This window comes from Calypte anna, chromosome W (genome assembly GCF_003957555.1).
Source record: "Calypte anna isolate BGI_N300 chromosome W, bCalAnn1_v1.p, whole genome shotgun sequence".
In the NCBI taxonomy this organism is placed as follows: Eukaryota; Metazoa; Chordata; class Aves; order Apodiformes; family Trochilidae; genus Calypte; species Calypte anna.
The window spans coordinates 19,067,373-19,089,409 of record NC_044276.1 but is presented as its reverse complement, the minus strand read 5'-3'; the positions used below and the strand labels follow the sequence as shown (position 1 = coordinate 19,089,409).

General features: G+C 41.5%; 1 protein-coding gene across 1 annotated transcript in view; it reads right to left on the bottom strand.

Moving 5' to 3' along the window:
* Positions 1 to 19,966: 19,966 nt before the first annotated feature.
* LOC103534487 (zinc finger RNA-binding protein-like) overlaps positions 19,967 to 22,037 on the bottom strand; it is a 65,141-nt gene continuing 63,070 nt past the window's right edge. Inside the window, exons 18-20 of the mRNA XM_030468298.1 lie at positions 21,084 to 21,195; positions 20,878 to 20,975; positions 19,967 to 20,198 (exon numbers count right to left, since the gene is read on the bottom strand). Coding sequence (XP_030324158.1) covers positions 20,019 to 20,198; positions 20,878 to 20,975; positions 21,084 to 21,195 — 390 coding nt within the window. The 3' untranslated portion in view covers positions 19,967 to 20,018. The remainder of the gene's footprint in view (positions 20,199 to 20,877; positions 20,976 to 21,083; positions 21,196 to 22,037) is intronic.

Sequence of the window (22,037 nt, the reverse complement as noted above, 5' to 3'; positions counted from 1 at the left end):
TAAATTGAAAAAAATGTCTCTTGAATCAGCAAAATTACATCCAAGCTGGCATCAGACTATGACACTTACTCTGTCTACACTCTTCAAGAGATAACAAAGTTATTTTCAGCAGCAGACCCCATCTCCTTTGATATAGTAACAGTCACCTTGAAGTAACAGGCTAATAAAATAAAATGCAAATCAGTGCGGGAGAACAGTGGACAACACGCAGATTAATGTAATCAAAGTATTGCCGTTTATTGAGAGTAGCGGTAGCCCTTTTATACACAGTCAGGCTGATAACATAATATAAGCATATTGCTGATTGGTACAACACAGTCTTCATATGCCACAGTGCACTATCTAAGTGGTTAAATACAACTGTTTATGTGCTGTCTATGTGATGCTTTCCCATCCTGTTATTCTTCTTTTCTGCTACCAGCTCCCTTATCTTTTGCCCGTAGCTGATCTTTTAGTAACCTTGCAGCTGGGCCTCAAGGCCCTTAGCTCACTCTGGTTAGAGCTAAATAGTCAGGATTGCTCACATGTCCATTTTCTTCCAAAAAGTCTCCAACAAATCAGAATGACTCCTGATACAAAGTTGCCAGACAGATAACGCAAAGAATACAAGAGCTAAGTAATTCTTGGAGTGCCTGAATACCAAATGGAAGGCCTACAGTTACCAATTTGCAATCTCTGGCAATGATTGATGAAAAGCAAAATTTTTTTGGCTATAAAATTCAGTGGAGAAAATCCGCTTCCACTTGATCCACTCACTCCCACTTCCTTTGACATCATTGGCTTCAATGAGACAGCAATCTGGAGTGCAGCCAGCAGAAGAACTATAACTTCTTCTTGGTGGCAAACACAGAGGCCAACCCAGTCTTGATCTTGATTGTGGTAGGAGGCACTTGGCCGGCATCTTGTCATGTGAGGCCAATACTATCATCCAGTTCCACAGTCTCTGGGGAGCCCCGGTTGCAGTGAGGATTTGGAAAACCCTTCCTGGTAAGTGGAATAATCATATGCGGTACATCCACCTGCAGGTGAGGCATCTGAAGTTGCTGCAAGTGGGTCCAACCTTCTATACTAAACAACCAACAAGTCAAGACGACTTGAATATTATCTTATACAGAAACACCTGGTTCATCTCCTGACCAGTGATGAACGGGAACGGGACAGAGTCCAGGGCATGGTTGGCAGGATTTCTTTAACATACTCTCTTTCCAAACATCAAGTCAATTACTTTTGATAAATGATGATTAATTGTCATGGTTTGGGCCAGGATAAAGGTGATTTTCTGTCTTGTACTTTTGCTTTTAGCTAAGTCTCTTGTAAGTAGTTGCACTTGCTGAAATTAACAGCAAGTTTCTCAGACAGTGTGTGCTTCTAGGACTGATAACACTTGATGTTTATAGTTACTGCTAGAGACTGGTATGCAGAGCCAAGGACACTGCTCAGCTCTGAGGAAAACTTTTACCCTCCAGAAGGAATAAAGAGGTCCCACCTGCAGCCCTCCTTTGGGGAGGAACGGACAAGATAGATGCCAGAATTGATCAGAGTATTCCATCCCATATACATCATACTCAGTATAAATTTGAGGGATCACGAGGGCCAAGCCATGCTTCCAGTTTCCGGCTGCCTGCCCTTCCTCCTTTCCTGCTTCCCTTCCTTCACCCGGCATCCTGGAAGGATTCTGTGCATTCATCTGCCTGTGGTCCTGATCCGTGCCAGCCCATATCTGTGCGTTCTTGCCTCCGGTTCCCGACTGCTGCAAACTCCAGGAGTCCAGCCTGGACTTTCCCAGGGCTGCCCTGCAGCCTTGGTGGTGACATGAGAGTTATTGGGGGAAAAGGGGGGAAGGAATGTGGTATCAATTTTCCTGTATATTTGTAAATTTGTATATATTTGGTAATTTTTCCTATTTATCATTACTGTTTCATTAAAGTTGTGTAGTTTAGATTCCAACCCATAAGTCTCTCTCCCTTATTCTCTCTCCTTTCTTTATCAGGGAGGAGAGAGATTAATAGAGAGCGTCTGTTACTCGGTTTAATTGCCGGGCCAGTGTTAAACTGTGACATTAATACAACTAGAGTATATACAATTTTGGATGGTTACACAGAAGGATTACTTACAATTGCTAATATTAAGATCATTAGAAAATAGGAATATAAAAGGATGCAAGATAAAATTGATAAGTGAATGCAGTGTCAGATTAGCTATAGTTTATTTTCCATAAATATACATCTGAGAAACATTTCGTTGCTAAAAAAACAAATCATGTTTCACTGTATGACCTTGAGTTTTCACCATTTCTACCTCATGACCCAGCAGTGTTTTGATGTTTCCCCATGTTAGCAGTTCTTTTCTCTGTGTATGCTGGCTTGGAGGTCTCTGACATCTCTGTCATTTGTTCAGCTGCAGGGTCAGCTGGCGGAAGGGCTTGGTGACATGTGGCAAGGCTCCTGTCATCACAGGTTTGGACATTCTTTTCTGGAACCCAAATGGGTTTATCTGCAGATTCTGGAAAGATGCAAGCAAAACCTTGACCCCATGTCATTAATGGATCAGGACCTTTCCATTGCCCTGTTAAAGGATCTTTCCACTTGACTGTAGCAAACAGGTTGTTTGAAATTTATGTTCAGCTGCTGTATCAATATTTTAAAAACTTAATGTATAAAGTGTTGTCATGAGAGTGGGCACGGATAGAGTTCCCCAGAGTGGGGGTTGACCCAGAGAGATTTGGACTGGACCCTCTTGCTTTCTAAACTCCTTCAACCCTTGAAATTTTAGTCCACTGTATCCTGGCATTATAAAGATCATGGATCCATACTTTTGGCAGATGGACAGGGCATGTTGCCCTGGTTGTATTAAACACAAAGGACAGGTTAATAGGAATAGCAAAAAATAGTAAACCACCTTCAGCAGATCTAGGCAGAGCAATACATAGTTCTTGATCTGTATGATTCCAAACTCGTGTAAAACCCTGAATCAAGTCCCATGCTAGATTATGCGCAGCATTTTCATCCCCTCCCTTGACACTAAGGGAGAAGAGACGGGTCGTCCAAAACAATGAGAATTGTGATAATATATATTACAATATTAAAAACTACACAGATGACTGAAAAAATAAAAAGCAGCATAAGCCTTCTGTTTGTGGCTGGCTTCTCTGGTACTCAGTAGATTCCTTTCCTATAAGAGAAAAGAAAAGAAAACCTGGCTCCACCAGAACCAGTGTTAAAAGGAAGGTACTATCCACCTGTTGTTAATTTTATGTTCTCTGCCATGGGCATCTGTGGCTACCCATGCATACACATTTATAGGAGTCTTTCGTACCAGTAAGACCTGCCTGACTTTTGGTAGGTCTACCAGCACTGGTTGTCCTGGATAGTGCAAAGGATTCCTGGAATCATCAGGTCCATCATTTTGGGGGAAAATAACTGTTGCTTTGAGACAGAATGCTCTAAGTTGTGGACATCCGTTTACTCCCCATCAATCATTCACCTTAATCATTGCATCCCAGAGTTGGTCTGAACACCCTGAATCTTGGAGTCTTAAGAATCATTTAAGAAGACCCTTTGTTCTTTCCCCTATCCCATTTGCTTGTGGGTAATAAGGAGCATGGAATACCCACTGAATTCCTTCAGTCTTTGCCCATTATTGGACTATCCTAGCATAAAAGTGAGTACCATTATCAGATTGAATTGGTTTTAGTTTGAGTGGAAAGCTAAACCAGATTTTTAGTCCTCTTACTGTACTTTCTCCTGTTGCTCATGTTACAGCTTCTGCTTGTACTAATCCTAATACTACCTCTACTCCCACCAATACATACTTTCCCTTCTGATTTCCAAAAGGGACCAATATAGTCCACTTGCCAGGTATCCCAAAGTCCTTTTCCTTCACATAAGTGAAGTGGGGGATTTTGTAGAGGTTGTTTCTCTAATCTAGTGTGGCACAGACCACATGCAGAGATAACCATTTCACACGCCCTTCAAGTGACAGGCCATTGTAGCGGGGAGAGCATTTCTTGCTCCTGAAGCTCAACAAGCTGCTAGCCTCTCCATTGCCTCACACCAGAGTGAGCTCCTCTCTGTAGGTGTGTGTCCCACCTTTATTGGCCCCCTGGTAACAGGGGGCCTGCCCTAACTAGGCACAGGTGGACTCACACCCACTCTTTGGTAACTCCAGGCACCTGGTTTATCTTGTTTCTCTACAGGCCATCCTCTGCTTGCAGCTTCTCTTAACAAATCTTTCACTCCAGAATGGCCATGCTTAACATGTAGCCATTCTAAGAGATAACCCCATTTCTCCTCTTCCTTTCCTTTCTCTTCTTCCTCAGCTAAAAGAGCTAAATGGGTGAGAGAGTCTACTTGATTATTCAGAATGTAGGCTGGATGGTCTCCCTCCTGGTGGGCAGCTACCCATCCAACCAATATGGGTTTTCATTTAGCCACATAGAATCATAGAATCATAGAATTGGCCGGGTTGTAAGGGACCTCAGAGAGCATCGAGTCCAACCCTTGAACCACCGTTGCAGTTGCTAGACTATGGCACTGAGTGCCACATCCAGTCTCTCTTTAAATATCTCCAGGGACGGAGAATCCACTACTTCCCTGGGCAGCCCATTCCAATGCTTGATCACTCTCTCCATAAAGAAATTCTTTCTAATATCTAACCTAAACTTCCCCTGGCACAACTTAAGACCATGCCCTCTTGTCTTGTTGAAAGTCGTCTGGCAAAAGAGCCCAACCCCCACCTGGCTACACCCTCCTTTCAGGTAGTTGTAGACAGCGATGAGGTCTCCCCTGAGCCGCCTCTTCTTTAGGCTGAACAGCCCCAGCTCTCTCAGCCTCTCCTCATAGGGTCTGTGCTCGAGTCCCTTCACCAGCCTGGTTGCTCTCCTTTGGACCTGCTCCAGGACCTCGATATCCTTCCTGAACTGGGGGGCCCAGAACTGGACACAGTACTCAAGGTGTGGCCTCACCAGGGCTGAGTATAGGGGCAGAATCACTTCCTTGGACCTGCTGGTGACGCTGTTCCGGATACAGGCCAGGATGCCATTGGCTTTCTTGGCCACCTGGGCACACTGCTGGCTCATGTTCAGCTTCCTGTCGATCCAGACTCCCAGGTCCCTTTCTGCCTGGCTGCTCTCCAGCCGCTCTGTCCCCAGCCTGTAGCACTGCATGGGGTTGTTGTGGCCAAAGTGCAGGACCCGGCACTTGGCCGTGTTAAACCTCATCCCATTGGAATCAGCCCAACTCTCCAGTCTGTCCAGGTCCCTCTGCAGAGCCCTCCTGCCTTCCAGTTGATTGACACTCCCCCCCAGCTTAGTGTCGTCTGCGAATTTGCTGATGATAGACTCAATCCCCTCATCTAAATCATCAATGAAGATATTGAAAATCATCTAAATCATCAATGAAGATATTGAACAGAAATACATCTAGTATCTCTTCCCATTTATCCCTTTGCCACACAGGCACTCTGTTTACTTCCCACTGGTTCTGTTTCCAAAAGGGAAGCCACACTGTGCATCCTCTTAATACAGCATATGAGTCTGTATAAATGTATATGGGCTCAGTACTGTCTGCATTCCATATTATCACACTCCAAACTGCTATCAACTCCCCTGTTTGAGCACTCCCTTCTCCTTATGTTATAATTTGTTCTCTGGAATCAATATGCAAAGCTACTGCTCGGTATTTCCAAGTTTTTTCCTCTCTCCTTGAAGAGGCATCAGTGAACCACACATTTCTCAGGTGGGATTCAAATGAGGGGGCTTCCTTGATACAGGAAGGAGGAGTTTACTTATCTAGGGAAACAGATGATCCTCCTTGTATCTGAAGTACTTTGGTTGCTCCCTCCTCTATTTGGTATATGCGACTGTAATGTTCTAACTGAGCATACCATTTTCTAACAGTTTCTCTTTGTGCAACTCCTGCAGAGGGTGGAGTGTCAGCTAGCACAGGTTTTAGGACCTTAAAGGGTCCCCTCAGAATTATTGTTCTTGACTTTATGGTTTTCTCGGCTTCTTGCAAGGCAAGACTGACTACAAACAGCCCTTTTTCCCAGATGGAATAATGTTTTTCTGCATCTTTAAAGCTGAAAGAATAAAATCCAATGGGATGAGTTGGAACTTCTGGTCCTCGCTGCCACGTGTGTATTGACACTCCATGAATTGCAAAGCCCTACTCAATTTGGAGTGGATCAGAGGGGTGTATTGGGCCTAAGGCCTGCTATACTCCTGCTTCAAAAATTAACAATTTTAAGGCTTTCTCATGAATGGAGTTCCCATTCCTGGCAACTCTTTTTTGTGTTATACAGAGGATGAACTATAATGGAGAAATCTGGAACATGTTTCCTCCAGAATACTAATAGGCCTAGGGCATGTTGCAGTTTCTTTTTGGTTTTGTGTGTCTTTATTTGTTCTAAGGCAGTCAGGGTGTTGGGAGGAATACATGCTGCTCCTCCTCTCCACCATATGCCTAGAAACTTCACCTCAGGAGAGGGAAGTTGCACTTTCTCAGCTGGAATCTGAAATCCTAGACCCTCTAGATGAGTAATTATTTTTGTTTGGGTTTCCCTACTGCAACAGTATTGGACCCTCCTATTAATATATCATCAATGTATTGGTACAGCCTAACTCCCTCCTCAGGAGTGATTTATCTAAGCGCCAGGGCTAGGGCATAATGTGCCAAGGTAGGGGAATGCCAATATCCTTGGGGCAAACGACTAAAGGTGGAAACTTTTTAAATGGTGTAAACGTACAAATAAGTAAATACCTTGCCAAGTGAATGCAAATTTATCCTGATCATTCTCCTGTACCATGAAAAACATATCCTTTACATCAATGGTAGCTAGAATTTGATGAGACTGTTCCTGTATGGTGGAAATTAGTTCAGTTATATTAGGTACAGCTGCAGTCAGGGGACTGGTGCCTGCATTTAGGTGTCAATAATCAATTTTTAGTCACCACTTGCTGTTTGGTTTGTGAACTGGCCATACAGGAGAGTTATAAGAAGAATGAGTTTGAATAATTACTCCTTGTTCCTACAGTTCTTTTATTACTGGAGTGATTTCTTCTCTTGCACCCAATGGCAGAGGATAAGGTTTCACATTTATGACCTTGGATGGTGGAAGTTTAGGGGCAGTCTGGAAGAGCCTTACCAGGGTTTCATCAGATCCAAACTTCCATTCCCTTCCTGATGTTTCTGTCCATGGTTTCCCTTTTAATAAATCTAATCTGAAAATAGTTGTAGGGAATGCTCCCAATATCATAGTGGTTATGGTGGAGGTGGTATCTCTGGGCAACCAGCATTTTACTTGGGCTGTAGGTTGGGATCTGGAATACCCAAAAACATCTTTGACCTGTATCTGCCTCTTGTCAGGGACTACCCCACTTTGTTTGGCATTGCTGCCATTTAAAGCAGACATTTGTGCTCCTGTATCTACCAAGAATGTGACCAGAGTCTTGAAAGGACCAACAGGAACAGTTACTAATAGATCCCCCTCCGCATTTTCAGTGAGCCTCCAGAAGTGCACCCACTATATCAGTAGTGATGATCGCTCTTAATTGATTGAGCACATCACGGCCCATTAGCATCTGTAGATTACCGGGCAGGTCCATCACATACACCATCAGAGTTACTGGGGTCTCTGAACGTACACTGACTGTTACTGGTTTAGTGCTTACCTGTGTCGTGGACCCTCCCCCGACACCAACGATATTAGAATGGGGTCATTTTAAGGGCCACTCCAGTGGCCAGCATGAATGGCTTATAATAGTTACATCTGCCCCTGTGTCAATCATGGCCATCAAATTAATGACCTTTGCATCCTGCTCAATTTTAACTGCAATAGTTGGTCTGTCATTCAGTGAGCGGGTAGAACAAACCACCGGACCAAAGCCTCCTTGTCTTTGAACATCAACAACCTTTTGTTGAATACTTTGCAATGGCACAATTTGCACAATGCAACTCCCCACAGGGATCATTAAAGGGGGATTTAAAGTGTAAGCCATGATTTGAATATTCCCTACATAATCAGCGTCTATCACTCCAGGAATCACAATTAACCCCCTAAGCCCTGCTGATGATCTACCAATTAATAGCCCTCCTATCCACTGATTTTGTGATAGAGGACCGTCAACTTGACTAGGGATTTTAGTAACTGAGGAGTTTGTTAAAGTCACTGCTACTGTAGTTTCCAAGTCCACGCCGAGGCTTCCTCAGGTGGCTGGCGAGTTGCAATCCAAGAATGCTGGTTTGCAGCTATTGCTGTCTTGGCGCGGATGCTCGCGCTCTGCTGATCGTTTCCCGGCCGCCGACAAATTTTCATACAATGAGAATCAATCTGACAATTATCGCACCAGACAGCAGTTTTACATTTGGTACAAATATGCCCAGGCTGTCCACATTTAAAACACAGTAACTTCCTCATCGTAGTTTTCTTTCCTTGTTTGATTGGCCATAGCGCTGCTGCCAGGACCTGGGTCTGACTTTCTACCACTCCACGACAAAAGCTGCTTGGGTGGAATGCATTGCTCTGTTAGCACGCTCTAACATCTGCTCAATAGAAGCCCCCTTTTGGAGGGTCGCCAGCAGCCTTTTCGTAGGTGGGTTAGCATTCTCAAAAGGCAGAAGCTTAAGCATTTGGTCCCAACCTGCATCGTCCAAATCAGATTGAGCGCGCAACGCCTCAATCAGGTGATCAATAAAATGTTCATAAGTTTCAGTCAGTCCTTGCTGGACACCTGCAAAACACGGCCCGTTTTTCTCACTCGGCAAAGGCATCTCGAGCTAGACGAGCAGACAAATTGTGTACAAAACCAGGAAACTGCAGCTGAGCTGTTACTGTCTCATAAGGACCTTTGCCTGTTAATATGTCTGTAGATATCCCATACAGGGGATCATTTGGAAGTCTGGGTTTTTGCACCTCCAATTCAGCCATCCTGTGCCATTCTTGCTCCCACAGAATCTGTTGTGAGGGAGTTAATAGTAACTTGGCCAAATTCTTGCAATCAAAGGCACAATTAATATCTGCCTGAAAAATCCAGCCTAACATCTGTCGTGCGGGTTCGGAGTGCAAGCCATATTCTGAAACCACCCTTCTGGCTTGTTGTAAAAGTTTCCAGTCTTGCACTTCCCACCTCACTGTTCCCTGCTGATTGATCATAATAGGGCAAGCCACCACGGAAGCTGTCTGCCAATCTCCTTCTATAATAGCATCTTTTACTAAACCCGTCCATCTTCGAGCAACCGTTCCTGCATTACGCATTGAGTGCCCTATGTCTCCAACCGGAGCCTCAGATCCTGCTGCCGATTCAATGTTCCGATGAACCTCTGCGGTGGAAAGCAGCACCTTCTGGGGGTCTAGATAATTAACCTTAGGATTCACGCGATTCACATTGCTTTCAACCTGTAACGACTGCAACTGCTTCACCACCTCCTGCAGCATTTTCTCTACCCTGCTCTCCTTTTGCGGTTTCATGATTCTTGGAGAAGCATTCCCACTATTATGACCACTTACACAGGTCGAAAGGTGCGAACAAGGGGGGGGGACCCCCCTGTAGCTTTTGCCTCTTTCAGTATGACCGTCTTTTCGTAATTCCAAAAACCCAGGTAAAGGCGGGGCCGTAGGGACAGCCCCAACTGCCCCTTTAGTATTGGTAACAACATCAATTTGTGCTGGCATTTGCTCATTTTTTGATTTAATGTCCACTATTTGCTCATTTTTTGTTTTAATGTCTGCTATTGTTTTAGCAACAGGCACCATCATACCTTTTACTGGTATCATTTTAGTGGAACCGAAAAAAACCTTTTCTAGACACAATTGACCTTTTTCCGCCGCCGGTGGCTCGGGTTTTTCTGGCGACGCAGATGCGGGAGCTGCCACTAAGGCTTGAACAGCAGCCATTGCCACTTGCTGCTCGGCTCGCATTTCTTGGCGACTGTTGGAAAACGGTGAGGGAAAACTCATGCAACCAATATGGCTGGTAAACAAGCTTCAACTTTATTGCACAGTAACTTTTTATTTTATAGTGTTTCTGTGACCACACCCCCGCCACTACACATCAACATAACGTTTTATTGGACACCCGGTGTGTTTACCTGTAGCACAGCGAATCCCTGGTGCAGGTAGCACAGGATTATGGGCCGATCTAATTGGCCTCTCAAACATGGGGTTGGGCATGGCAAAGGGGTTACACACCCTACCTTTTCGGGAACATTCAAGAGCATTCTACGACAGGAGACTGCTAATTACTGCTTTCCAAGTAGGACCTAGGTCCTTTGCAATCTTAGCATCATCTTTTTCTCCAGTAATGCTAGTGTCCCATAGTTTATCACCCACCTCTTTCCAATCTGTTGGGCTAAAAAGCAACGGAATTTCTTGCATCATTCCCCATTTCTGTGCCCACTTGATTAGCTCATGGAACTGTTTCGAATAACTAGGAATCCCTCTCTTAGAGAGTATACTACCTAGTAACGGCACCGCCGCCTCTGCCTGCATTTTGCATTAGGTTTGCAGCGCTTACCTTACAGGGGTGAGTGGCCAGCTCACTTCCAGCTCCTGCCACAATTGCCAAACAGTGCCTTCCCCGTCCACGTTTCCCAACGTCCAGGTAAACCGTCACGTGAAGCAACTACCAACAATTCAAAAACCCAATTCGGGCACCATTTGTCGGGAAGAGCGCTATGGAGACTGCAGCACACCAATATGATTAACACACAGCTCCCTTTATTCATTTTCACACCACTTTATATAGAGCCCTTGTTTACATACGATATCTTGCAGGTGGCTATATCTTGGCCACAAATCCTGTTCTCACAGAACTACAGCAGGCTACATCATTATCCTGCTTTTTACAGTACTGCTCTCATATCTCAAACCGCTTCTTCAAGGACAAGTTGTTTACTGCTCTCAGAACCAAAGGCCTCAGTCTGCTTCATAAGCCTCAAAGCATGGTTTGGCCATAAGTTCCGGGTCTCCACGTTCTTTCAGGAATTCCTCCACACTTCAGTATCAATAAGTCCTTCAAATTTTCATCCTTGAATAGTTAATGTTATTGTGGGTCATTGATCGGTAACTTCTTGAGTCACAAAATTTGTTGTTCCTGAGCTACTGAATCCAGTAACTACTCTCACTCATTTCTGTTCCTGGCCAAGTTTAACATATGGAAGTATAAGAATTTGTGCAATTCTAGGTTTCTCTGGGATCTCGATAACTCATTGAGACCATGCCAAAATCATTAAAGTACCCTAAGAATCCTCATCCACTACCCTGGGGATTACAAGAAACCCTTTTGCTTAATACCCACTATGGCCTACTATAAGGCCTACTGTAACAATATGAAGGGGCCCCGTAGTAATGGTAGGAATTTTTTGAATCCCCATTTCAGGTGTTAGTACACATCAGGAGGTGGTGTGGAGGTCCAATCCCGCACTGCTGTGGCTTGTCCTGCTGAGGCTTTGAAGCTGTGACTTGCTGGGATCTTTTGCAGAGGTGTCAATGACATCGCTGCCCTATTGTTTTGGGGGGCCAGGGCATACCCCACTGCCAGTTTCCTGACAACTGAACCCCATTGTTATGACATCTTTTTCTGCATTCAGATACCCAGTGAAACTCTTTCTGACATTTTGGACATAATTGAGGAGGTAGTCTGGAATTAGGATGGCTCTTGGTCCTTCTACAATCTCTCGCTAGATGTCCCTCTTTACCACAATTAGTCAACATTTCAAAGGTAATAGCTACATTTGCCTGTTGATTTTTTTGAGCCTTATCCATGCAAAGATCACGATAATACATTTTCCAGAGTAAATAGTCACCTACGTCTAGGGTAGTATGAGCCAGTATGTTCCAATCATAAAGGCACATAGCTTCAGTGGCTACAAGTTACAGTAAATACGTAAGGTGCAGCTGGACCATACACCCTATAGCCTGTTTTAAATCTTTCAATGTCTTTAAAAGTATAGCTTTATGCGAGCGAAATACTTGCCCAGGATTATTAGATCAAGATCCTCCGTAACAGGGGATGCCTGAAAAAGTTCCAAAGGGACTTCCTCCCCATTCTGCAGTGCAGCACTAAGACCTTTTTGTATGCTTGTCTGAAATACAGAACCAGTCAGAAGTCGAGGTGCTGGAGACACAGAAGGAGTTACAGCTCAGTGAACAAGGGACTTTTTTTCTCTCACAAAAATGGCTCATCCTGAGGTTGCAACACATTTTCTCTTCTATCATCATCTTGACCCTCGTCATGTCTAGCTACTGCAGCATCTATCATACTTGGTCTGTTAACTGATTTAAAGATATCAGTCTGGGGGGTTAAACATCTCTTTACAATATTCCAAATGGAAAGAGCTGTTAAAGGTAAAGCATCTGGTCTTGAAGCTGTGCATTCATTTGTTTCCCTATAGTCTACCATTGGTCTAAATCAATTGTTCCTGCTGTGGGAAACCAAGGACAACATTGCTCTATGCATCGTAAAATTTCCTCTATCTGATCTTTTGAAATATGAAACCCTCTTTCCTTAGCTACTTTTTTCAGTACGCTAATAAACTGATCTCTATCTTTAAAGTGAATTTGACCCATATTGTTCAGAAATAAATTTATACTCTAGGCAACCAGATTCTATGAAAGAGTTAACCAAATCGGCTAATTTCGTTACTGCTCCCTCTAGCTATATTTTAGCTTTTAAAATAAAGGGTTTGGGAGAAAAATGCACAGTTTTCTTAGATAGTGGACAGTTTCATTCACAAGACTCTATGAATTGTATCAAAATGTCTTAACAGCCCTTGAAGTTTCAGATCGGAATTCCGCATCTCACTCACATTTACTTTTACAACTACAAAACAATAATGTATGATGATACAAGACAAAGAATTGCAATTCCACACATAAAAGAACAAATGACAAAAAACAACAAATATCAAAACCAAATCTCAAATGCAAAAACCACCTAAGGCCTTTCTCAAATGCAAATAATACTTAATATCTTGGCGCCCATTCTTGTACTTGCTCTGTAAAAGACATCCCTCATAAAGCCCAGTGATAATCCTCTTACCTTCTCTATGTGTAATGTGGACTCCAGAGTCCCTTGTGGTAAGCCGCCATGTTCACGCACTGTCTCTATTCCTATAAGTCGCCCCATGTCTGGGTGCCACTTCTTGTGAACACAATGAGGAAAAAAACAGAGAGAAGATACACTGAATTGTAATATGTATGATTTTATTCATCAGTCAGTGTTATTTTATAGTGCAGAGTAAACATGGCATCACGATAAGGTGGATTTTTTAAAAGCAAGATACAATAAAGGCCATGGTTTTACTACCTACAGATGTTGCTTACAGCACTTTCTCACAATGGAACATCCTGGGTAAAGCCGAAAATTGATATAATACATAATACCTTTATTCAATCAGTTGTCCTCCAAATTCCTTACTATCTTTTCTGTCGATGAGCCTGGCCTCATCTTTATTTTTCTGGCAGCAGGCCTTGACTTGCTGCTATCTCTGGTCAGTCTTGCTTTACAGTGTGGGACCCTGCTTTTTCGCTAGCTCTCAGATCTGTCAAATAATTGCAGCGGTTTTCCACACCTTCCTTCTTCACCAGCCTTGGTATCTGCTCTGGCATTGCTCTTGCCTCCTCCTCTCTTCTGCAGGTATTTTTTGCAGTTTCATTTTCCCCTTCTTTAATATGGGGCTGGAATCCAAGCTGGGGGAGCTACCAGCAGCTTCTCACAGAAGCCAACCTTGTGCCCCCATCCTCCCCCAATATCAAAACACTGCTGCACTAACCCAAGATGCTATGAGCTTTAATGGTTTAACACTGAGCTGGCAATTAAACGAATGACAGATGCTCTGTATTAACCTCCCTCCTCTCTCCTGTAGAGAAAGGAGAGAGAATAAGGGAGAGAGACTTATGGGTTGGAAACTAAACTACACAGCTTTAATGAAAGAATAGTGATGAAAAGGAGGCTCCTGTAGTCAGTGGCAGACAGGAAGTGGAGGCAGGAACATATGGATTGGGATCAAAGGCAGATGAACAGACAGAGTCCTTCCAGGTCAATTTTGGTCACCTGTCTGGTCCATTCCTCCCCACAGAAGGGTTGCAGGTGTGATCCTTTTCCTCCCTTTTTCTTTCCAGACCATAAGATGTTTCTCAGAACCAAGCAGTGGCCTTGGTTCTGCATACCATTCTCTAGAATTAACTATTAATGTTGAGCATTATCAGTTGTAGAAGCAGACACTGAGTGAGAAACATGCCATTAATTTCAGCAAGTACAGCTACTTAGAGGAGACTTAGCTGAAAGTAAAATCAATAGAAAGAAAATTGGTTTTATCCTGGCTCAAATCAGGACAGGTGACACAAAAGAAGATCCATTTTTAATGAAGCCCTGAACAACAAACAACTTTTGAACTAATTAAAAGAGAAATTATGCAGGCAGTGTGCCTTTGACCAGTCTGAATAGGACCAGACATTAAAAATGTGCTCTACATCACAGCTGGGGACAATGTTCCTACTTGGAGCCTATGACAGAAAGCACCAGGGAAGGCCAGCCCTCAGGATTCTGGGGTCAAAACTACAGAGGCTCTAGCAGGATGCTCTGCATCAGTTTCCCTTTATGATTCAATTGCTTTGTCTCTCAGATTCACACTTTGTCTCAGTTTCACTGCCCTTAGCCAGGAGTTGGAGAGTTTCCACAAAAAGCAAAGGGCATAGCAGACTTTGAACTGGAAGCACTAACAGAAGGCCAAGTTGGTATCTGTGTTGCCAGCTGCTCCTCTGTGTTGAAAAACACAGAGCCCACTTTTGCTCCAGCTAGGCCAAAGACCAAACAAGAAAGGACAGGTAAATTAAATAATTTGTATAATGAGGGAAAAGGCTTCCTTAGCTTTTCCTTTGTTTCCCTTTTGTTCTCCAATAGGTGTTGGAGGTATGGCCAAGTAGTCACATGACAGCAGCCAATCACTTTATTCTAAAAGGCTAGTCCCATCTCTTGGTCAGTGAGAATCCTGTGCTCTTTCTCTGGAAGGTTTGCTGGATCTTTTCCCTCCAATGGGGATGCCTGCTCAAGTGATTTGCTCCTGACGAGGAGGAAAAGGGATACCCGACCACAGCCATTGAATGGTAAGAAGTATCAAATCCCATATATGAATTCTTCACTTTAAGTCTAGGATCCTTACAAAGCTGCAGTCATTGTATTATCATATTGCCTATAGGTATTACTTTAATCATTCTTCTAGAACTAGTATAAGACCTACTGATAAGTAATTTGCAAGTACTCAAACAATTATCCTTGTGTAACATTTATCCACATATTTGAATATTTGCATATTTTATTTTTAAGATACCTTTTTGTTTGTTATCCTAACATCAGACAGAGGCCAACTATACTACAACTGAAAAGGAGATATTTGCAGCAGTTGAAGGAGTTGGAGCTCTTTTGGAAGTGATTGTTACTGAAGCACAGCTCCTCCTGGCACCCTGATTACCAGAGCTAGGCTGCATATTCAAGAGTAAAGTCTCTTCTACACATCATTCCACCAATGCTACATGGAGGAAATGGATCTCATTAATCACACAGCGGGCTTGAATATGAAACCCCAATCATCCAGGAGTTGTAGAAGTGATCATAGACTGGCCAGAAGGCACACGCTTTAGAATGCCACCAGAATAGGTGGTGAAAAGAGCTGAAGAAGCCCTACCATATGATCACCTACCAGAAGATGAGAAACAGTATGCTCTGTTCACTGATGGATCCTATCATGTTGTAGGAAAACACGAGAGGTAGAAAGCTGCTGTGTGAAGTCCTATATGACTACCTGGAGAAGTAGCTGAAGAAGATAATGCTGCTCTTCTGGTGGAGAGATTGCTTTGTAATTTGAATGTAATTTAAGTAATTCTTTGTGCTGAATTCTCAGCTGTGGCCAGGCTCAGTGGAAACAACTGATGGAGTAGAGCCACAAAGGAGCAATTTCCAGCTTTCCCATCAGTTTTCTTTCAGGGATTCTCTCAACTACAAGTTGTCTCATATTTTCCTTTGAGACAGTCCTTCTTGTTAGGGTTGCCTTGGCTCTGGGATATGAGTAGCCTGGGTAAAGCATTATTCTAGGCTGAGTATCCTAGGCATTATCCTGTCTGGGGCACAGTTGGCAAAGATCACTGAATACAGCTTTGTACCACATTTCAGCTTTTCTGAGCCTGGGGCCATTTATGAACTGAGCCAATCTGCATCCTAAATTAGTAGTCTCTGGGTTGTTAAAACTGATGTTGTGGCAACACTTCTCCTGGGGAGACACAGATTATCTTTGAAACAATCTCAACATTTGTCTCCTGCCAATTAAGACCTGAAGTCAAAGATCTATTAATTCAATTGATTGTGACAGGAGAAACACCTTCCTGTAATTCTTCAGGACTCCAAGGAAGGAGGTTCAGAGAAGAGCCTGATCTGATATTGTCTACTGCTGAGCCTGGCTTGGGATCAGCTGTTCACACATGGTAACAGACAGAGTTTTCTTCTCTGGTCCCATACGTTTCCCTTAAACTTTGTAAACCTTGATGTCTTTGATAGTCTCAAGGGTGCTCAGATGGGCAGAGCTGGTGGGGGTGCTCACTTTCCATCATTTACCAGCAGTCCTGGCTGACTTGAGAGATACCATCTGATGTAAACACTTTGAAAATACAAAATATGCCTCTCAAATCAGTATTTTTTTCTGCTCTTTTAAAACATACCAAACATACTCTCAGTTAACAGATCTTTACCACACTATATCATGCCTGACAGGCACCTAAAGATGAGTGATTATCAGGTCGCCTCCTGGTACACAGTCAAGACAAAGATAATAAATTTAGCAAGGTAACAAGGACTGAAAGATAATAATAAATAAAAGAGAAGTTCTTCGGATGGCAAAATCTGTGTCATCTTTAGCAAGTCTGTGTGCCAGTGATTTATGAAAAGACAGAACCCCTTTTTGCTGTATAAAAACTCCAAGAGAAAAGGAGATGCGGCTCTCTCTTCCCCCCCTTCTCTCTCGCCACTTCAGCTTCAGCTACGGGACAGCAACAGCGGAGGAAAGGAAAAGCGGAGAACATCAACCAAGCAGGAGCGACGGATCCTATGCCCCCCCCTCCAGCCAGAATCCAGGGCCGGTGGACAGTGATAAAACTTCATTGTTCTCTTGTTTTCTTTTCTTTTCTTTTCTTTTCTTTTCTTTTCTTAATGACTCTCTCCCCCAAGGTGACTAATTTGTGTAAATGCTCTCCTCTTGTAAACGTTTTTCCTTTTAAAGGTGGCATTATTGTCTCCTTTCCCTAAAATAAATCTTTGTAATTTGCTTAAATCATAAAGCCTGTTATTTTTGTAAATTCGTGCGACGTCTATGAGTAGTGGCTGATTTTTCCTCACAATCAAAATATAAAATAAGAGCTCAGATCGTAACACCATCAGATTGGAAAACAGCCAATGTAACCCCCATATATAGGAAGGGATGGAAGGATGATACTGGAAATTACAGGCCTGTTAGTTTTACTTTGGTACCGGGGAAGCTGATGGAGCAGATAATCCTGAATGCCATTATGGGATACATGCAGAACAACCAGGTGATCATGCTCAGTCAGCAGGGGTTCATGAAGGGCAGGTCCTGTTTGACTAATGGAGTTGAACTAGCATCATGAACAGCAACTGTAGCTTTCAAAAAATTAGTAACAGCTAACTAGACACTGTGGCAGCAAGATATCTGTTGGGGAAACAGTTCAGAAATATACAGGTTGTGAGCAATCCTGACTTACTTCAATTTAGGCCACATTGGGTTAATGGTTATTGAGGCCTAGTTAGAGGCTTTCTGAGAATGAGCTACTGGGAAAGAGATAACTTAATTGGCAACAGAAGAGGAAAATAATTATGTGAGAAGAATCTTTCTGTGAGAATGGTATGTGTAATTGGAATACAAAGCCACCTGCATGATAAGATGGTGTAAACAAGGCTTCTCTATATAAAGTGAGTGCAAGTTGCTAATAAATGATTTCATACAATCATATTGATGTGCACATGGAATCCTTAAGCCTCCGCAGACTGTTTTCCCACAGATATCCTCTTAAAAAAAAGGAATTAGTGTAATTTTTAAAAGTAATTTTAAAGCACACATTATTGTATTTCTGATGCTGAAATTGGTGAGAAAGTTTTCCTTTTATTTGCTAAATAACCATTCATTTTAAAATTGAAGTCTGATGCTTGAAGGACACTATATTTAGACTAGATATTAGAAAGAATTTCTTTACTGAGAAAATAATTAGGCATTGGAATAGGCTGCCCAGGGAGGTGGTGGAGTCATCATCCCTGGAAGTATTTTAAAAATGTGTATATGAGGCACTTCAGGACATGTTCTAGTGGGTATGGTGATAGATATATATTTTTTACATTATTTATTTGGAGTGGGGATGTTAATGATTGGACACAATGATCTTAGAGGTCTTTTCCAACCATTACGATTCTGTGATCAAAATTTTTCTTTGATTTCCTCTATTTTTCTAAAATATTTTCTTTTTATTCCACAGGCCCATGCTGTTAGCAGTTGTTGCAAACAAAACATCCCCCTACACGAAGAGCTACTTAGTAAAAAGGTCAAAGATAAATTCAACATCAGAATGGAACAAGAGGTTTTTTTAGTGTGATACTCTTCTATAGTATTGATAAAGTAGTTACCAGAATGCTAGTCTGTGTTAATCAGTGTATTTTATGGGTTTGCAACAAAGCATAATACACATTGAATAGAATGAGTGAAAATTCTGTTTCCAGTATATAATTAATTTTAGTAATTTAATAAATTTTATGTTTTATTTGCATATTCCACTGTAGTACTGTGACAACAAATCACACCTATTTACCAGAGCATACATCAATAGTATGATGTAACTTTACTACGCCACTGCTATATTTAGTTTTTGAAAGAGACACAAGCATACACTATGGCCACATCAAATAATTTTCTGTAATTTTTTTTTTCTTCAATAGCCTTCACTTTTTCATTAATACTTTATTTTTTAAAATTTTAATTATTGAAAAAAATTACAGAAATTTTATACAGGAACAGCTAAAAGGAACAACCTCACAGGCACTGATATGGCAAGCATTTTTTTAAGGGCTGAGAGGCATTAATATCATATGGACAAGTCAACTGAAAATAATGACTAACTGTCACAAGGGGAAATGCCTACTTCTTATAAGTTGAGAAAAGAAATCCAGAAAGTTATTTTTTGGCCTTGCTACATTACTTAGTCAATTATACAAAGTCCTACACATTTAACCTAAAATAATATTTTTAAAAGCCCTTTCATTCAAAACAAAAACATCATGCAAATCTTTGATGCAACTGCTTTAAAACTGTTGCAAGACCACACTATATATTAGCTTTTGTACTGCTAATGCATAACTAACATCAAACTTGATTAGATTAACACAAATATGTCTTAATTACACCGTTATATCACACTAAGGAGACAAATGCCATAAGACTTGCAAAAACATTTAAATCTAAGCACTCAAATGTCAGGATAATTATGTCGTGTAATCCTTTCACAATTAGAAAAAGCACCCCAATACAATCCCACAGTCTCACTTTACAAAATAAAGTTACATAAAATATTAATTGTGAGGAGAACAGTTTATACTATCACAAAGTAACATACAACTAGAGTCAAAAGAAACAAAAAGTTCTAAAAAAAAGTTGAAATACACATAGCAACAGAAGCACAAATGCTACATTAAATACAGTCAAATAAAGAAGACAATGCACTTCAAAACCCCTCAAACTGTTTTTTCCAGTGACAAGAGGTTCCATTTGCAGTCTTTCCATCCATAATTTGTCTGAAACATTTACATTCAATATAGTATTTAGAATCTCACAGAGGAGCTAGATTGTTTTCTCTTTCAAATCTAATTACCAAGTTGGTTTTGGATGTTTTAAACAGACATTATGCCCCATTAAAAGCAAGGCAACAAATGGACTTTTTATCACCTTCAATCTTAGCACCAATGACAAACATTTTTAGAAGTTATCATAATCTTTTTTGTCTTTTTTCCCCTCTGCTTCAAATCCATCAACCCCATCACTGTCCCTTCTCCTTTTACGATTATTATGGATGTTGAAACGTTGATTCATCTGTGGTAAAGGATCCATTCCTAAAACTTTGTGTATCTGACGGAATGCAAGGAGTCTCAGTGCAAACTAGAAAAAGAGTAGAAAGGAGATATTTCTATAAGAAACAAATATAAATTTTGAGTACTTTGCCAAACAATTAATGAAGAACATTAGTGGTGAATATTACCCTTAGCTCTTATTATTCTCTCTTCCTTTCCTGAACAAATTCAACACAATAAAATGTGTACTTGATATTTGCTGCTTCTGTACAAAATACATAATCTTAGTTTAACAATAATATGTGTTTTAGCTGCTGGACTTGCACTGAAGCTGTCAAGGCCTGTCACATGTCCCATTATGCATTAGTAATCTTTAGCAAAAGGATCAAATTAAGAGGTAGGGGCAGTAACCTCTTAAGCTGCAAGTGGGAATGGTCAATATTGCAAGTGGATACAATAAATATTAAATGTTAAACTTACACAGATTTATTTATAAAATATTAAATGCCAATGTAATTTTAAATCTAATAACATACTGCTGTAAAGTGAGCATCTTTACAATTATAGATATATATATGGCAATGCTTCAACCTTTTCAGGAAAATACATTAATTTTAGTGCAAAAATGAAAACTATTATATATCCTCTGTTGTGACATTTTCATTGCCTAGCTTAAGAATGATCATGTGAAAGACCAAACTATATTCTAAAATGGGAAAATTCATGTCCACCATACATGTATAGATACATTTAAAAAAAATAATTACCTGTGCACTTGAAGTAATATCCTCTCGTTGCTGATCTGACATTACAGCAAGTGTATCAAAAGGATCTTTCTCACAAGGGTCCAGAAGGCCAGGACCACCTACAACAGTTAGGCTAATTAGTAGCACAGCTTTACCTTATTTTCATTAAGATTACAGATTTTACATTAGTTAAGCATAGCTATAGACACTGATCAAATTCAACTTGCCTTTAAGGATGATTCCTGAAGATATACACTCAAAAACTCTTCTCAGTGCATCCCCAGGACTCTGTGGTCCTGTAGCACTGCTAATTGCTTTTTCCACAAGCAACTCCATAGCCTAGACCAACAAGAAGAAAATACATTCAATTAAGAAAATTTATTTAAACAGAAAAAACCTACTACTGTTGTTTAATAAAGAAGTTTTGATACTGGAATTTTGAAGAACATTGCACTTCACAGAATGTTTGCGTTTAAAATGGAAAAAATCAGATATTTTTAAAAGACGAATAAAAAGAAAACTGCTGCAAGATTAACACTGAATATGCTGCTTCTCATCACGAGTTGTCTAAAAGTTTTGTAGAAATTTGTAGCCTACATTTGCAGGTAGACAATTTGTCCAACTTTTTTTTTTTACAGAATGTGGAAAACAGGACTGGCCACTTGGAAGGAATATAGGAATGTAGTCAGAGAATACAGGGAGGGATGCAACAAGGAGAGCTAAGGCCCACCTGGAAATAAATCTGGTGAGGAGTATCAAGGACAAGAAAGGTTTCTTCCAGTACATCAATAAAAAAAGGAAGAATAAGGGAAATGATGAATGAGATGGATGCCCTAGTGGCTGAAGACACAGGGAAGGTGGAGTTACTGAATGCCTTCTTTGCTTCAGTCTTCACTGCAAAAGCTGACCCTCTTGAATCCTGGAGGTTAGAGATAAGGTCTGGAGAGAGGAGGAGGCTTTCCCTCTATAGAGGAGGACCAGATTAGAGGCCACTTAGCCAAACTGGACATCCATAAATCCATGGGCCCTGATGGGATACATCCACGAGTTCTGAGAGAGCTGGCAGATGTTATTGCTAGGCCACTCTCCGTCATCTTTGAGAGGTCATAGAGAACAGGAGAGGTGCCTGAGGACTGGAGGAGGGCTAATGTCATTCCAGTCTTCAAAAAGGGCAAGAAGGA